At 36.0% G+C, this 13729-nt stretch overlaps 1 protein-coding gene across 1 annotated transcript in view; it reads left to right on the top strand.

Moving 5' to 3' along the window:
* The window catches only part of NPSR1 (neuropeptide S receptor 1), a 183173-nt gene that overhangs the window by 127507 nt on the left and 41937 nt on the right, over positions 1-13729 (top strand). The window contains exon 5 of the mRNA XM_032304415.1: positions 5086-5189. Within this exon, the coding sequence (XP_032160306.1) occupies positions 5086-5189 (104 nt within the window). The remainder of the gene's footprint in view (positions 1-5085; positions 5190-13729) is intronic.

The raw sequence follows: 13729 nt of genomic DNA, 5'->3' as shown, positions 1-13729 counted from the left end.
CACACTCAGATTTCTGAGACCATCAAAGAAGCCATAAAACCCGCAGTGAGCCTGTTTTGGGTTTTCTGAGTATTGCAGTTTCCTAGGATCTCTCACGGAAGAAATGGGGAGAAGCAGGAGTAATAGCATGGAAGTGATTAAGCCTTTGAAGTGGACCCTTTGTTCCCAGGCTCCTGTTAATTACCATTTAAGAAAGGTTTATTTGTAATGTATTCAATTACTTAGGTAACGAAATAGCTTTTTACTGATCAGTTAGAGCAGCATCTGCTTAATAGCCACAAAGGCTGGGCCCGAGTTTCATTGATAGTCTACTCCCAGATCTGGGCTTATCTCAGACTGAGCTGGGCGGTGGAGGGAGTCTTACCTGAGTACATTATAACTGTTAATATAATCACTTAGATTTAGAGAAACGTAAGTTTAGGGATTTTCCTCATTATTCTTTAAAGAATAAGTACAACAAAGGAGAAGAGCCAAGGAACTCCAATGTCTATTTTATTCATTCTTCCAGTCGATTCCTGAGAGGAAATGCTTCATGAGATTTCTACTGATCAGGTTTCTTCTCACAATTCCCAACACCCTGCTCAAATCTGACCTCCTCAGCACTTCTCTGACTACCCAGGACTGCTACAAGATTTCTCTAATCTCCAACATTTTTGCTGTATTTCCCATGGAGCTTTGCCAGTGGTCTAATGGTTATCTACAGAGAAACAAAAAGGAAGAGACAGAGGAGCACAAGACTGGGAGGGCCAAAGGCATTTTGTTGTAGCCCCTACCGTGTGAATGGTCAAGGGAAGCTCCTGGAAAAGGGGACATGTCAGCTAGATATTGAAAGATAAATAAAAATTCAACAGACTGATATATGGAGTGAGGCATATATCAGTGACTCTTTTTTTTTTTTTTTTCAAAAAGTGGGAATTCATATCTGAAAACACGAATGTGTGATCTGGGGTCTTCAATATAAAAATGCCATGGGGGTATCTGACAAGAGGTAGGCAAGGCCAGATCCTAGAAGGTTTTAGGTTAAGCTGGGCACTTATCCTGTTTATGGTGAAGATCCAGAAGAGGAAGACTTACCATCACAGTTCTCTAAAGGAATAAAGGAAGATTCTATGGGTGGAGGGGCCCTATAAACAGAGAGAGGCAAAAAAAAATCAGGGCATCCAGGACAGGGAATGAGGGGAATGGGAGGAAGAATCATGCCTATATATTGAGGTTTCAGGACTATATGAGAACAGATAGAACAAGAATTAGAAAGGAAGATAAGAAAGGGAAAGGAAAGAAAAGAAAAATAATAATAAAAACACAGGCACTGTGGTGAAGACTGTGGACATAGTCATCCAAGTCTGGGTTACAAGGCTGGCTTTCCCTCTAATTTGTCATAAAACATTCAGAAAGATTCTAATCACACTTAGTTGCCAATCTATAAAACAGGGAACGTACCTCACAGTTTTTAGTTAGATTAAAAAGTCTTAAGATACTTTAAATACTTAAAATATTAGCAAGGATATAATGACTGCTTAGTAACATTCCTTAAGATCACACTCAGTTGTACAGAAACCTGGATTAAGAGTGCTAATTCTTCAAACAGCGAAGTCAACTCTAGTTAGGTAAGATGTCACCATGAGGGACAGCTGGGTGACAGGTATGTGAAAACTCTGTGCCATTTCTGCAACTTCTCATGAGCCTTTAATGATGTCTAAATAAAAGTTTAATTTTTACAAAGCCATAAATACTTTTGACAAACCACAGTGACAATTTATTGGATAAATATTCTCTGAGAACCTATTTATATCCTACCTACTCTGGACGATGGTTTCCCTTTGTTTCTCATTCTCCAGGGTTCACAGATATCATTTACCAAGTGACAATGTCATTTCAGTTTTCATTACCCCTTTTTTTTTTTAAAGATTTTATTTATTTATTTGACACAGAGAGAGAGAGAGAGAGAGCATAAGCAGGCAGAGTGGCAGGCAGAGGTAGAGAGAGAAGCAGGCTCCCCGCCAAGCAAGGAGCCCAATGCTGGACTCGATCCCAGGACCATGATCCCTGGGATCATGACCGGAGCCAAAGGCAGCCATTTAACCGACTGAGCCACCCAGGGCGTCCCTTCATTACTCCTCTTAAACAGAAACACAGCAATAAAAATAAACTATTGGAAATGGAATTATGAGTGGCCTACTATAAAACTGGAGTTTCTTTTGCTGTTTAGCTGTTCAGCTGAGAGCCTGAATCCAACCAAACACATACCCTTTACTTCTAAGGTTCTGCCCAGTCCTCTAAGTAGAGTTGCACAGAAACCACAGTCCTCTCCCATAAAGGCTACTAGTGAATCTCAACAAAGGCAGGATTTGAATTTTGATCTGAACAATTTACTAGAAGGTACAGTTCATTTGTCATCCAAGACAGAGTTGCTAGCTTTGTCTTTGTGCCACCTGAAGCCAGAGTGCACATCTCCATGACAAGAATAAAGATTCAATTTCACTCCCTATCACCCTCCCACCACAGAAGGACAGGGCACCCAAGAGCCTGAATAATCTGCCAGACTCTTCGCTGAGGGCATGCTGCAGTATACCTGGCATCCCTAGTTCACTAATTACTGCTGTCAATCCTAACTTGAGAAGTAAATTGCCTGTGTTCTACCCATACTCTTCCCTTTCTTCATTGTATAAATCCAGCTCTGCTGAGATCACAACCAATGACTTTGGCCACAGTGGTGACTTCTCATCTAGACTGCTAGTCCCTGCACAAAGGAGTCCTTGTGGCAGCAGCCATCACTTTTAGTTCAAAGGGACCCTTGCTATGTCCCGTGGCAAGTTTGCACTTCCTTTTGGGACTAGGACCTCCAGCCTGCAGAGTAGAGAGGTACACAAAGTGTCCCAGGGGTTCTTTGGGAGTGATGTCTCGTGAAGCCATTTCTGTCTCTACCCTTTGGTTATCAGATGTATGTCAGCCTCCTATTAGTAAACACAGCATGATAAAGAAAGCCCTGATTTTATGCATACGCAGCATTTTGAAGGATGGCATTCCATCCTTTCAGGGTGCCATTAGGATGGCACTTTATCTATGCCTTTAGCAGACCACCCAGGGCTCCAAGAAGAGTTGGAGAGTATACTATATGATATAAACTGAGGATTCTATGATCAGTGGTTCAAGCCTATATCTGCTTCACTATGAAATGGATCTCCTGATCAGATATTATGTTGTTTGGCATGCCGTTCCAATTGAGCAATCAGAAATCCTCTAGGGATTGGTGAATGGTGCTGACTACAACTCAGAGGTCAGGGAAGCAAGCTCATATTCAGAGTAGGTATACACGGGGAAAATGGAGAGCTTTCCCTTGCAGTATTGAAAGGACCCAGTGTAGTCAACTTTTGACAAGGTAACAAATTGGTCTTCTTAAGAAGTAGTGCCATATTGGGGCTCAGTGTTGGTCTCCGTTATTGGTAATTCCAAGACAGTCAAATACAACAATAGCTAAATTGACCATGATAAGGGGTAATTCATCATGTTGTCCAAATGTGTAGTCTTACTCCCTGCCACTATTCTGAGGAGCCTAATATGGAGTTATTCCAACTACCAAGTATGTCAATACAAATTAAACCCCCAGGGATGTGGGAAGTGAGCAATGAAAGGTCTGAAGATCTAGTGAACCATTCTACTTAAACTAGGATTCTATTTGTTACCTGGCCCCATGAGATTCCATGCTTGTAGTGGGGCCATAATGAGACTTCAGTTTGCCAAGTGTCAGGTTAACATAGACCCTGTGTCTAATAGTCCTCAAAACATCTGTATATTCTTCTTTCCCCAGTGCACAGCCATTCAAATAAATGGCCATAAGTCCCTTTGGGGAAGGACTAGGAGAATTATTACAGTTCATACTTACTATAGTTCTATAAGACCTGGTTTTATCACCCCCTCTCTACTGCCTTATAGTAGGAGGCCACCACTGAGCTTCTTTGTAATGCTGGTTCCTCTCACCATTACTTTCTTCAGGAATGGTGTGTCTTCTGAACCCTTTCATGCAACATCATTCTCTGGTGGATCTTCTTGCTTCCCAAAATATGTCCATTACACCATGACCTTTTTGTTCTTTTTTTATACTGTCTTCCAGGGCAACTCAGACATTTCCATTTTGCCTAAGAAGGACCAACACTTCCTCCAGACTTCTAAGTTACTCTATCAAAGAGTTTGCCTTGCCTCTTGGGTCCTTGATAGAGTGTTATATCCCATTTCCAAGAAAGTGACCCTAAGTCGATGAATTCTGGCCTATCCTGTCTTAAGTCCCATCCCTGTCCAACAATCAGCAGAGAATCCCTCCAACACTGTTTTGAGAAAAATTTTGAATCACATGATCAATTAGTGATAGCAGTCATGGAGAGGTGAGAGGGAGCTTTAAGACATATGGTATACTTTTGCATTTCTGATGTAAACATCTGCTCAACTTACAACCTGTAAGTATAGAAATGAGTAAGGACAACCACAGGAGCATAAAGTCTCTGACCTTGGTCTCAAATCTTGGCCTCAGTTCCTCTGTAGTTTAATCAATGAAGTTAATTAAAGTGATAGATCATGCACTTGACTTTTTCTAGGGACTGGTGTTGAAGGGGGAAAGGAGAAGGAAGAAAAGGAACCTGGGGTGGGGGTTGGGGGGAGTTGTTGATGATAGGGAGGTAATAAGAGGTCGACACTGTAAAGTAACAGATAGAAGAAGGGGACTTTGAGGGACTTCTTGAAGATAAATAATTTCCTTTTCTCAATTTTGTCCTTATTGATCCTCACACAGTCCTTGTTTGGGTAGAGATCTAAACCCCCTTAAAACTCCTCTTCTGGGACTTAAAATGTCAACTGCATGGTTACCAAAGTCATTTTAGTTATTACCAAAATCCTTCCAAGGTGGCTCCATCTAAGTGGTAACAAGCTCCAATAAGTAAAATCAATGGACTCCTGTCTTGCTTTACTTTTCCTTAATGGCCATCTGATAAACTGGGGCAGGAGGAGGGGATATCTCCCCAGGAATTCATTTCTACTGTGGCAAGGCTGGGAATTTGAAAGAGATTCAAACTAACCACTGTGTGTTTTTGTTAGACTCCTTCACAGGTCTGATAAACATCTTGACAGACATCATTTGGCGATTCACCGGAGACTTTCTGGCACCTGATCTCGTCTGCCGAGTGGTTCGTTATTTGCAGGTATGTCGCGCCTTACGAATGTGATGAAACAAACTGACACCAAGATTAGGTCTTGGATTCTTCATAAGGAAAATAACATAGAACCCAGCACTTCTACCCAATAAACTTCTCGCTTCTTCTAGTTGGAAGGACAAGAATAATTTGTAAGATTTTGGGGTTTTTGCTAAAATAATAAACATACAGATAAAACATAAGTAGCATTAGTAAGAATATAAGTGTTCACATTTCAAGTATTAAGTAAAATTTTGGAGTCAACATGAAGGTCTTTGACATATTCTGGCTGTCTTGGTCCATTCAGGCTGCTGTAACAAAAATGCTGCACAATAGGTAGCTTAGAAACAACAAATATTTATTTCTCACACTTCTGGAGGCTGGAAGTTCAAGATCACTGTGCCAGAAATTGTCAGACCAAGTGCCTTCTTGCAGGTTGCAGACTCCAGATTATGGCACATGGCAGAAGGAGCAAGGGAGCTCTATGGAGCCTCTTTTGTAAGAGCACTAATCCCATTCATGAGGGCTCCACTCTCATAACCTAATCATCTCCCAACAGCCTCACCCCTAACACCATCACAATGGGCATTAAGATTCCAACATGTGAATTTTGGAGGGACACAAACATTCAGAGTATATGTAGCACTGTCTAAACAATCTTCAGAAAATTTATCAGTTTTCTTTTCTTTCTTTCCTTTTTTTTGCCATTTTCCCCCACTCAAATTAACACAACACGGGCTACTGTTCTTTTTGAAAAACGTTGACAGATTGTTAGAAAGTAGGTATTATCTCTGGTTTATTTTAACTTGTATTTCTTGTATTACCACCGAAATTGGACTTTTTAAAATATCTACTGGCATTTGAATTTCTTCTTCTTCAAAGTATCTGTTATTCTTTTTCAATTTTTTTATAACTGGGATACTTGTTTTTTTCTCAGTTATTGATAATATCTATTTTCAGATTAAAGACATTTACACTTTGCCTGTTGAATATGCTTCAAAGTAAAAATTATAAATACAAATATATATATACATAAAATATATGGTATAAAATATTACATATATATCATTTACATATATTAGTAATATATTATATATGTATATAATATGGATTAAGGCACATCAACTAATTATAGAAAGAATGAACTGTTTCATAACTGGTATTAGGATTGAGGTGCTGCTTCAGAGCTGTTAACAATTATTTTTCATTAATATATTTCTATTTTTATGCCCATACTTCAGGTCTAAATTACTGTAGCTTTATAAAGCACAGTGCATTTCTGGGAAAACTTACCCTATAAGATTCCATTTGTTAGTAGAGTTTTATAGAATCTTTGCAACTATATTCATCCATGATTTTAATTTGTTCTATCATTTTTAGACCTTGGAAATGGAGTTACTTCATCTCCAGAAAATGGACAGAGAATAGTTACAATTAAAAATCTTTTGTGCTCTGAACATAATCTTGAAAGTTTGGTAGATGTGAAAGAGCCCTGATTACTATCTGGAACTGGTATTTTTTCAGGGATAATTTTTTAAAACACATTTTAATTTATTATTTAAAAAATTTGCTTCCTTTTAGGTAGATGTTATCAATTGCTTATTCTAGCAATTGCTGAGAAATAAATTATGCCAGTTCTGTGTTAGAAGCAGGGATATGGTTGAGCTAAATAGCTATCAGTTGAAATAAACTAAACTATCAATCAAATTGACCTAATTGGCATTTATACAACGCTTCATCCAACAAAACAGAATGCTTATTCTTATCAAAATCACAGGGAACATTCACCAAGAGAAATTACATACCACCATAAAACACACTTTAACAATGTAAAAGAGTGGAAATAGCACAAAGTATGCTCTCAGACCCAACTAGAATTAAACTAAAAATGTATAACAGAAAGATAGCTGGCCAGTCTCAATGTTTTTGGAGATGAAACAACATGCTTCTAAGTAACATGTGGGTCAAAAAAATGAAAATACAATTTATCATAATTTGTAGGACAGTAAAAACAGTGCTTCTGAAGAAACATAGCATTTAATTTCTTGTATTAAAAAAGAAAAAAAGATCTAAAATTAATAACAAAGCTTCCCCTTAGGAAACCAGAGAAAGCAGACCAATGTAAACCTAAAGCAAGCAGAATGTTTTAAATGATAAAAATTAGAACAAATTACTAAATGAAAACAGTAATTCAATTGTGAAAAATCAATGAAACTATAAACTGGTTCTTCAAAGAGATAATAAAACTGGTAAACTTCTTGTCAGGCCAAAGAAGAGTAGAAAAGGGATGACACAAATTACTGATATCAAAAATGAAAGAGGGATCATTATTACTGATCTGATAATAAAATGATAATAAAGGAATTTATGAAATACAAGTTTGATAAATTACTTGAAATGGACCAAATCCTTGAAAGACACAATCTGCCAAAACTCACACAAGGAAAAAATATATTACCTGAATAGGTCTGTATCTATGAAAAAGATTTAATTGATATTTTATAATCTTCTAAGAAAGAAAGCACCAGGTTCAAATGGGTTTACCGGTGAATTCTACCAAACATTAAAGGAAGAAATTATACTAACTAGTTTCTTTTTTTTTTTTTTTTTTAAGATTTTATTTATTTATCAGAGCGAGAGAGTACATGAGTTGGGAGGGTGTAGGGAGAAGGGCAGGAGGAGTGGGAGCAGCAGACTTGCTCCTGAGGAGAGTCTGATACAAGGCTCAATCCTAGGACCTTGAGATCATGGCCTGAGCTGAAGGCAGACTTATAACCTACAGAGCCATCCAGGCTCCTCTACTAATAAGTTTCTAATTTTTCTAGAACATAAAAGCAAAGGGAACATTTCTTAACTCACTCTGTGAGTCCAGCATTACTCTAACACCAAAACCAGACAAAGGCATTATAGGAAAGTAAAACTATACACCAATATCTCTCATGAACATAGATATAAAAATTATCAACAAATATTAGTAAATTGAATGAAAATACTTATAAAAAGAATTATATACCATGACCAAATGGAATTCATTCCAGGTATGCAAGGTTCACCATTCAAAAGTCAATTAATGTAATTCATTAAATCAAAAAGTTGAAGTGAAAAAAAATGTATATAACCATTTTAATAGACACAGAAAAAGCATTTGCTAAAATCCAATATCCATTCACAGTAAAAAGTCTCCACAAACTTTTCATAGAAGGCAATTTCCTCAGTTGGTAGCTACAAAAAGCTACTGCTAACCTCATACTCAATGGTGAGAGACTGGATGTATCTTTCCTAAGATAGGGAACAAGGCAAGGATGTTCCCTCCCATTACTCCCATTAGGATCATACTGGAAATCCCACCTAACTCAACAGGACAAAAAAAGGAAATAAAAGGTATACAGATTGGGAAAGATGAAATACCTGTTCACAGATGAAAAAAACAAAACAAAATATAGAAAATCTGTGGGCTTATTAAGTGAAAATAAAAATAACAAGGTTGACAACTACAATATGCTTTTATATACTAGGAATGAAAAATTTGAATTTAAAATTTAAGAAGCAATAACCATTTATGTTAGCACAAAAAATATGAAAGACTTAGGTATAAACCTAACAAAATATGTGCAAGATCAGTATGAAGGAAACTATAAAACTTTGGTGGGAGGAATCAAAGAATATCAAAGTATAAAGATAGGTATTCTATGTTAGGAAAATGCACTATAGTTATCAATTTTGTTCAAAACAACTTATAAATTCAATGCAATCCCAGTCAAAATCCCAGCAGGTTATTTTATAGATACAGACAAACAAAGTTTGTGTGGACAGGTTAAAGACACAGACAAGCCAGTACAATACTGAGGAAGAACACAGTTGGAGGAGCTACTATCTGATTTCAGACTTACAAAAATGCTACAGCTACATCAAGACACCATGATATTGGAAAAAAAAAATCAACAAATAGATCAATGGAACAGAATAGAGACCCCAGAAACAAATGCACACTAAAAGTCAACTGATCTTTGACAAAGGAGCAAAGACAACTCAGTGGAGAAAAGATAGCCTTGCCAAGAAATACTGCTGGAGTCATTGGTATCCAATTAAATAATACAAATGATCATGATGATGATCTGACTAAAGACTTTACACCTTTCACAAAAACTAATTCAGTATGGATCATAGACGTGAATGAAACATGCAAGGCTATAAAACTACTAGAAGATAACATAAGAGAGAATCTAGGGGACTTTGGGTTTCTCAATGACTTTTTAGATATAACACCAAAAGCACCATCCATGAAAGAAAAAAATGAAAAGTTGGATTTTATGAAAATTTAAAACATCTCTGCAAAAGACACTGTTAAGAGACAGAAAAGACAAGGCACAGAATGGCAAAAAAAATGTTTGCAAAACATATACTTGATAAAGGATTTGTATCCAAAATATACAAAGAGCTCTTAAAACTCAACCTACTTAAAAATGAGCAAAAGATCTGAACAGACACTTCTCCAAAGAAGATAGAACGATAACAAACAAGCATATGAAAAGAAGCTCACCACTATATAGCAATAGGGAATCGCAAATTAGAACAAGATAGCATTAACATAGCTATTAGAATGACTATAGTCCAAAAAACTGATGATGCAAAATGCTAATGCTGTTTGCAGGAATGCAAAATGATACATCCATTTTGAAAGCTATTTTGGCAGTTCAATTTTATAAAAATAAAATTCTATAAAAACAAAACTGAACATACTCTTATCATACAATATAGCAATTACACTCCTAGGTATATAAACAATGAGTTGACAACTTACATTCACACAAAAACTTACACAAGAATGTTTATAGCAATGTTATTCAGAATTGTCAAAAATCAGAAGCAAGATGTTCCTCAAAAGCTGAATGGATGAAAAAAAATGGCTACATGAGTATGATTACAACCATATGACCTTCTGGAAAAGGGAAACAATGAAGACCATAAAAAGATCAGTGGTTCCTAGGGACTTGGAAGGATTGAATAGGTAAAGCACAGAGGATTTCTAGAATAGTAAAACTTTTCTGTATGAATGGTGGATACATGATATCATGCATTTATCAAAAACCCACAGAATTATAAAACATAAAGAATAAGGCTTCATATAAAACATTGATTTGGGTAATAATGTGTTGATATCAGTTCATCAGTTTTAACAAATGGATGCTAATAATAGGGAAGGATGTTAATACTAGGGAAGGATGTTAATAATAGGGAAAACTGGGGGAAAGGAGGGTGGGACATCTCTGTACTATCTGCTCTATTTTTACTGTAAAACTAAAATTGCTGTAATAAATAAAGTATATTAATTTTTTAAGTCCGGGGATCCTCCTGTACATGGATCCAATCTGGTATTTTTCTAAATAAAATTTTTCTAAGTTTGCTGCATTCAAGTCTCACTTCTCTGGAAGATTTTCCTTAGTTTTATATTTCCTAGGTCATTTTTGTCAGAATTGAGGGGTGGGGTAGTGCGAATTCAGACATATGTCCTCAAGCTGCCATCTGTTCTCCAAATGGTATCCCATATGTTGTTGATGTGTAGAATTTTCATTGTTGACATTTATGAATTGACTATAATTGTACTTTGATTTCCTTCTTGACTCAAGTTAATTACAAGGGTGTTTAAATTTCCAAGTGGTATTTAAAAAAAAAATAACATGGTACTAATTTCAGCTTTTATTGCTTGTTGTTTTAAATATGCAAATTATATAAGTTGTATAATTTTTGGAATCTATTGAGGGATTTTTTTTCTTGGTAGTTTAGTTTAGGACCAGTTTTGAAATGGTTGCCTAGATATTTTACAATAATGTGTATTATTTTTAAAGTGTGTTTAATTTTTCCATGTATTATTATGTTTTATTCTTTTAAATCTTTAAACATTTTAGTTATACATATTTAGTATTATGTTGCTTGTCACATATAAGTTTATTAATATTCTATCATCATTTTGTATTGTATTTTTTTAAATAAAAAGAATCCATTTTTCTCATGTAGTGCAATTTGCTTTGAATTTAATTTTTCTGTTAGCAGTATTGTATTAAATGCCTTCTTTTGGTTTTAGTTGTTCTGTATGCCTTTGGTCATTGTTGTATTTTTTAAACTTTGATAATCATTTCGTTTCAGAGGTTTGTTTTCAACACACTAAGCAGTTAGATTTGGGGAAGGATTTTGTACATAGTCTTTGTTTTAGTCAAGGAGGTTAAACCATTTATATTTATTGAGACAAATGGTGTTTGGTATTATTTAAATCACCTCATTTTAATCTTTTTGGTTAATTTTTTTTCCTATTTACATGTTTTTTCTTTTCTATTTGGTTATTAATTGTGTTAGGCTGAAAGATGCCCTCCACCAAAATCCAAATCCTAATTCCTAAAATGTATGTATATTACCTTCTATGGCAAATAGGGACTTTACAGATGTAATTAAATGGGGAGATTATTCTGGATTATTTTAATGAGTCTAAATGTAATCATATATATTCTTTATAAAAGGGAGGCAGAGGGAGATTTGACAGACAGAAGAGGCATTATAACCACAGACCCAAGATGTAATTGGTATAACCACAAATCAAAAAGTGCTGGCTGTCACCTGAAGCTGAAAGAGGCAAGGGAGGAAACACACCCCGCCAGAGCCTTTGGAGGGAGGCTGGCCTTGCTAACACTTTGACTTTGAACTAGTATACTATAAGTGATTTTACACTTCTGGTCTCTAGAAATGTAAGAGAATAAATTTTTGTTGGTCTAAACCACAGGTTAGTGGTAATTTGTTACAGTAACCATAAGAAGTTAATAAATTATTTTTCTCCATTTTTATTTCACTATCATAGCTTATCTTTAATTTTTAAATTGAGTATGTCTCTATCAAAGTAAAAAACAAAAGAGATGCCTAAAATGTCCAAATGGAAAGATATAACATGATTCCTTTCCTTATACTCTCTTCTCAACTCCCCAGATTTTTCCCTGGAATGTTTCCTAAATAAATTCATAGTTATTTTGTAAACATGTTGTGGGAATTTTTGGACTCATTGCTTACCATAGCTGCTATTATTCAATCCTGTCCCTCTTATAGAGTCTTAATTTTGAAACAATGCTCAATCAGCAGAAATATTTCCTCACAGAAGATTTTGCAGGAGATTATGTGATGTTATGTTTTCTTCTTTCTTATACATATAAGTAAATTATTCTGTGCCTTGGCACAGAAATGATATTTACAAAATTCTTGGATCATAATTTTTCTTTCAAAATTATGAACATGTTTTATGCTATTTTTCTGGCATTTTATTTTTGTAAAAAAGAGGCACGACAATTTGAAATGCATTTCTTTTATGTAACCTTTAGGTTTTTTTTTTACCCTGCCTGATGTTTGAATACCCTTGAAATTAACTACTGTTTTTGACTGTATCTCAAAATACATCTCTTTTTGTTAATGCTGGCACTCTCTTTTGTGAACTTTCCTCTTGCTCCAGATTCTGAACTTGTGTCAGCTACCTCACTCAACACAGCCAAAAATGGCTGAGATTCTTGTGACCTTCTTACCACAACATTCCGCTCCACAAAGTTCTGCCCCTGGGGACTTTTTTTCCCCCATCCTCCTGAAATGCCACCTCCTGAGCTGTGTGTGCCCAGCTATAACAATTCTGAATTCTTGGATCACACATAGAAATCCCAGTTTTCTCTAAGAAGACAGTTGTCTAATTTTTTTTGGTTAAACTTGGACATGATTCTTCCCCCCGTCCATATAGCACCTTTTTAGCAAGAGGAGACTCTCTTCTTACATCCCTCAGGAGAACCTTCAATCACTAATGAGACCTCAAAACCCCCTCCCTATAGCACCTTCCACAATGGTAGTACTGGGATGCATTTGTGGTAGTGTTTTAGGTAAAAATAATAAAGAACAACAATATTGTTTATTTTTAGTTGAGTGAGGGAAAGAACAGTAAGGTATAAATTCAGACAAAAGTTATTACCAAAGTCATGGTATTTTTCTTTCATTTTAGAAGAGATTCAGACACTCACCCTTAGACTTTGGTCTTTGACTTACCCTTCCCCACTCTGGAATTGGCCCAAAGATTACAAAACAGAGATATGGCTGGACTTTTGGTAGAAATGAGGCTCAACGTTACGCAAAAACTTTCCACTTTGATCATCCTTTCAGAGATATTTCACTTAATTATATTTTGATTATGCTCCTCTCATAAAGAAGTTAACCTCTTATATCCCAATTTCCTTCTCTGCAAACTCTACAAATAACACTATACTTAGGATAATTAAAGGGCCTGAGCAAAGTTGGTAAGAGATGGGGTGGGAAGGAGGAAGAGGGGACCCAAGGACTGACCCTAATGAACAGCTCTGCTAAAGAAGTGGAGGAGGAAGTAAGTTCTGAGACTGTTAACACAGATGATGATAAATGATTCTAAATAGCACATGGGCTCCTGGAAACCAGATCCCATCCATTGTCTTTCAACAACTCACACTGATAAAACCCAAATGAATGTTTCTTTCTAATTATTCTGGAGTGTCAAGTATGGC

This window comes from Mustela erminea, chromosome 11 (assembly GCF_009829155.1).
Source record: "Mustela erminea isolate mMusErm1 chromosome 11, mMusErm1.Pri, whole genome shotgun sequence".
Taxonomy (NCBI): Eukaryota; Metazoa; Chordata; class Mammalia; order Carnivora; family Mustelidae; genus Mustela; species Mustela erminea.
The sequence above is the reverse complement of the archived record's forward strand: the minus strand, read 5'-3'. Positions and strand labels throughout refer to the sequence as shown.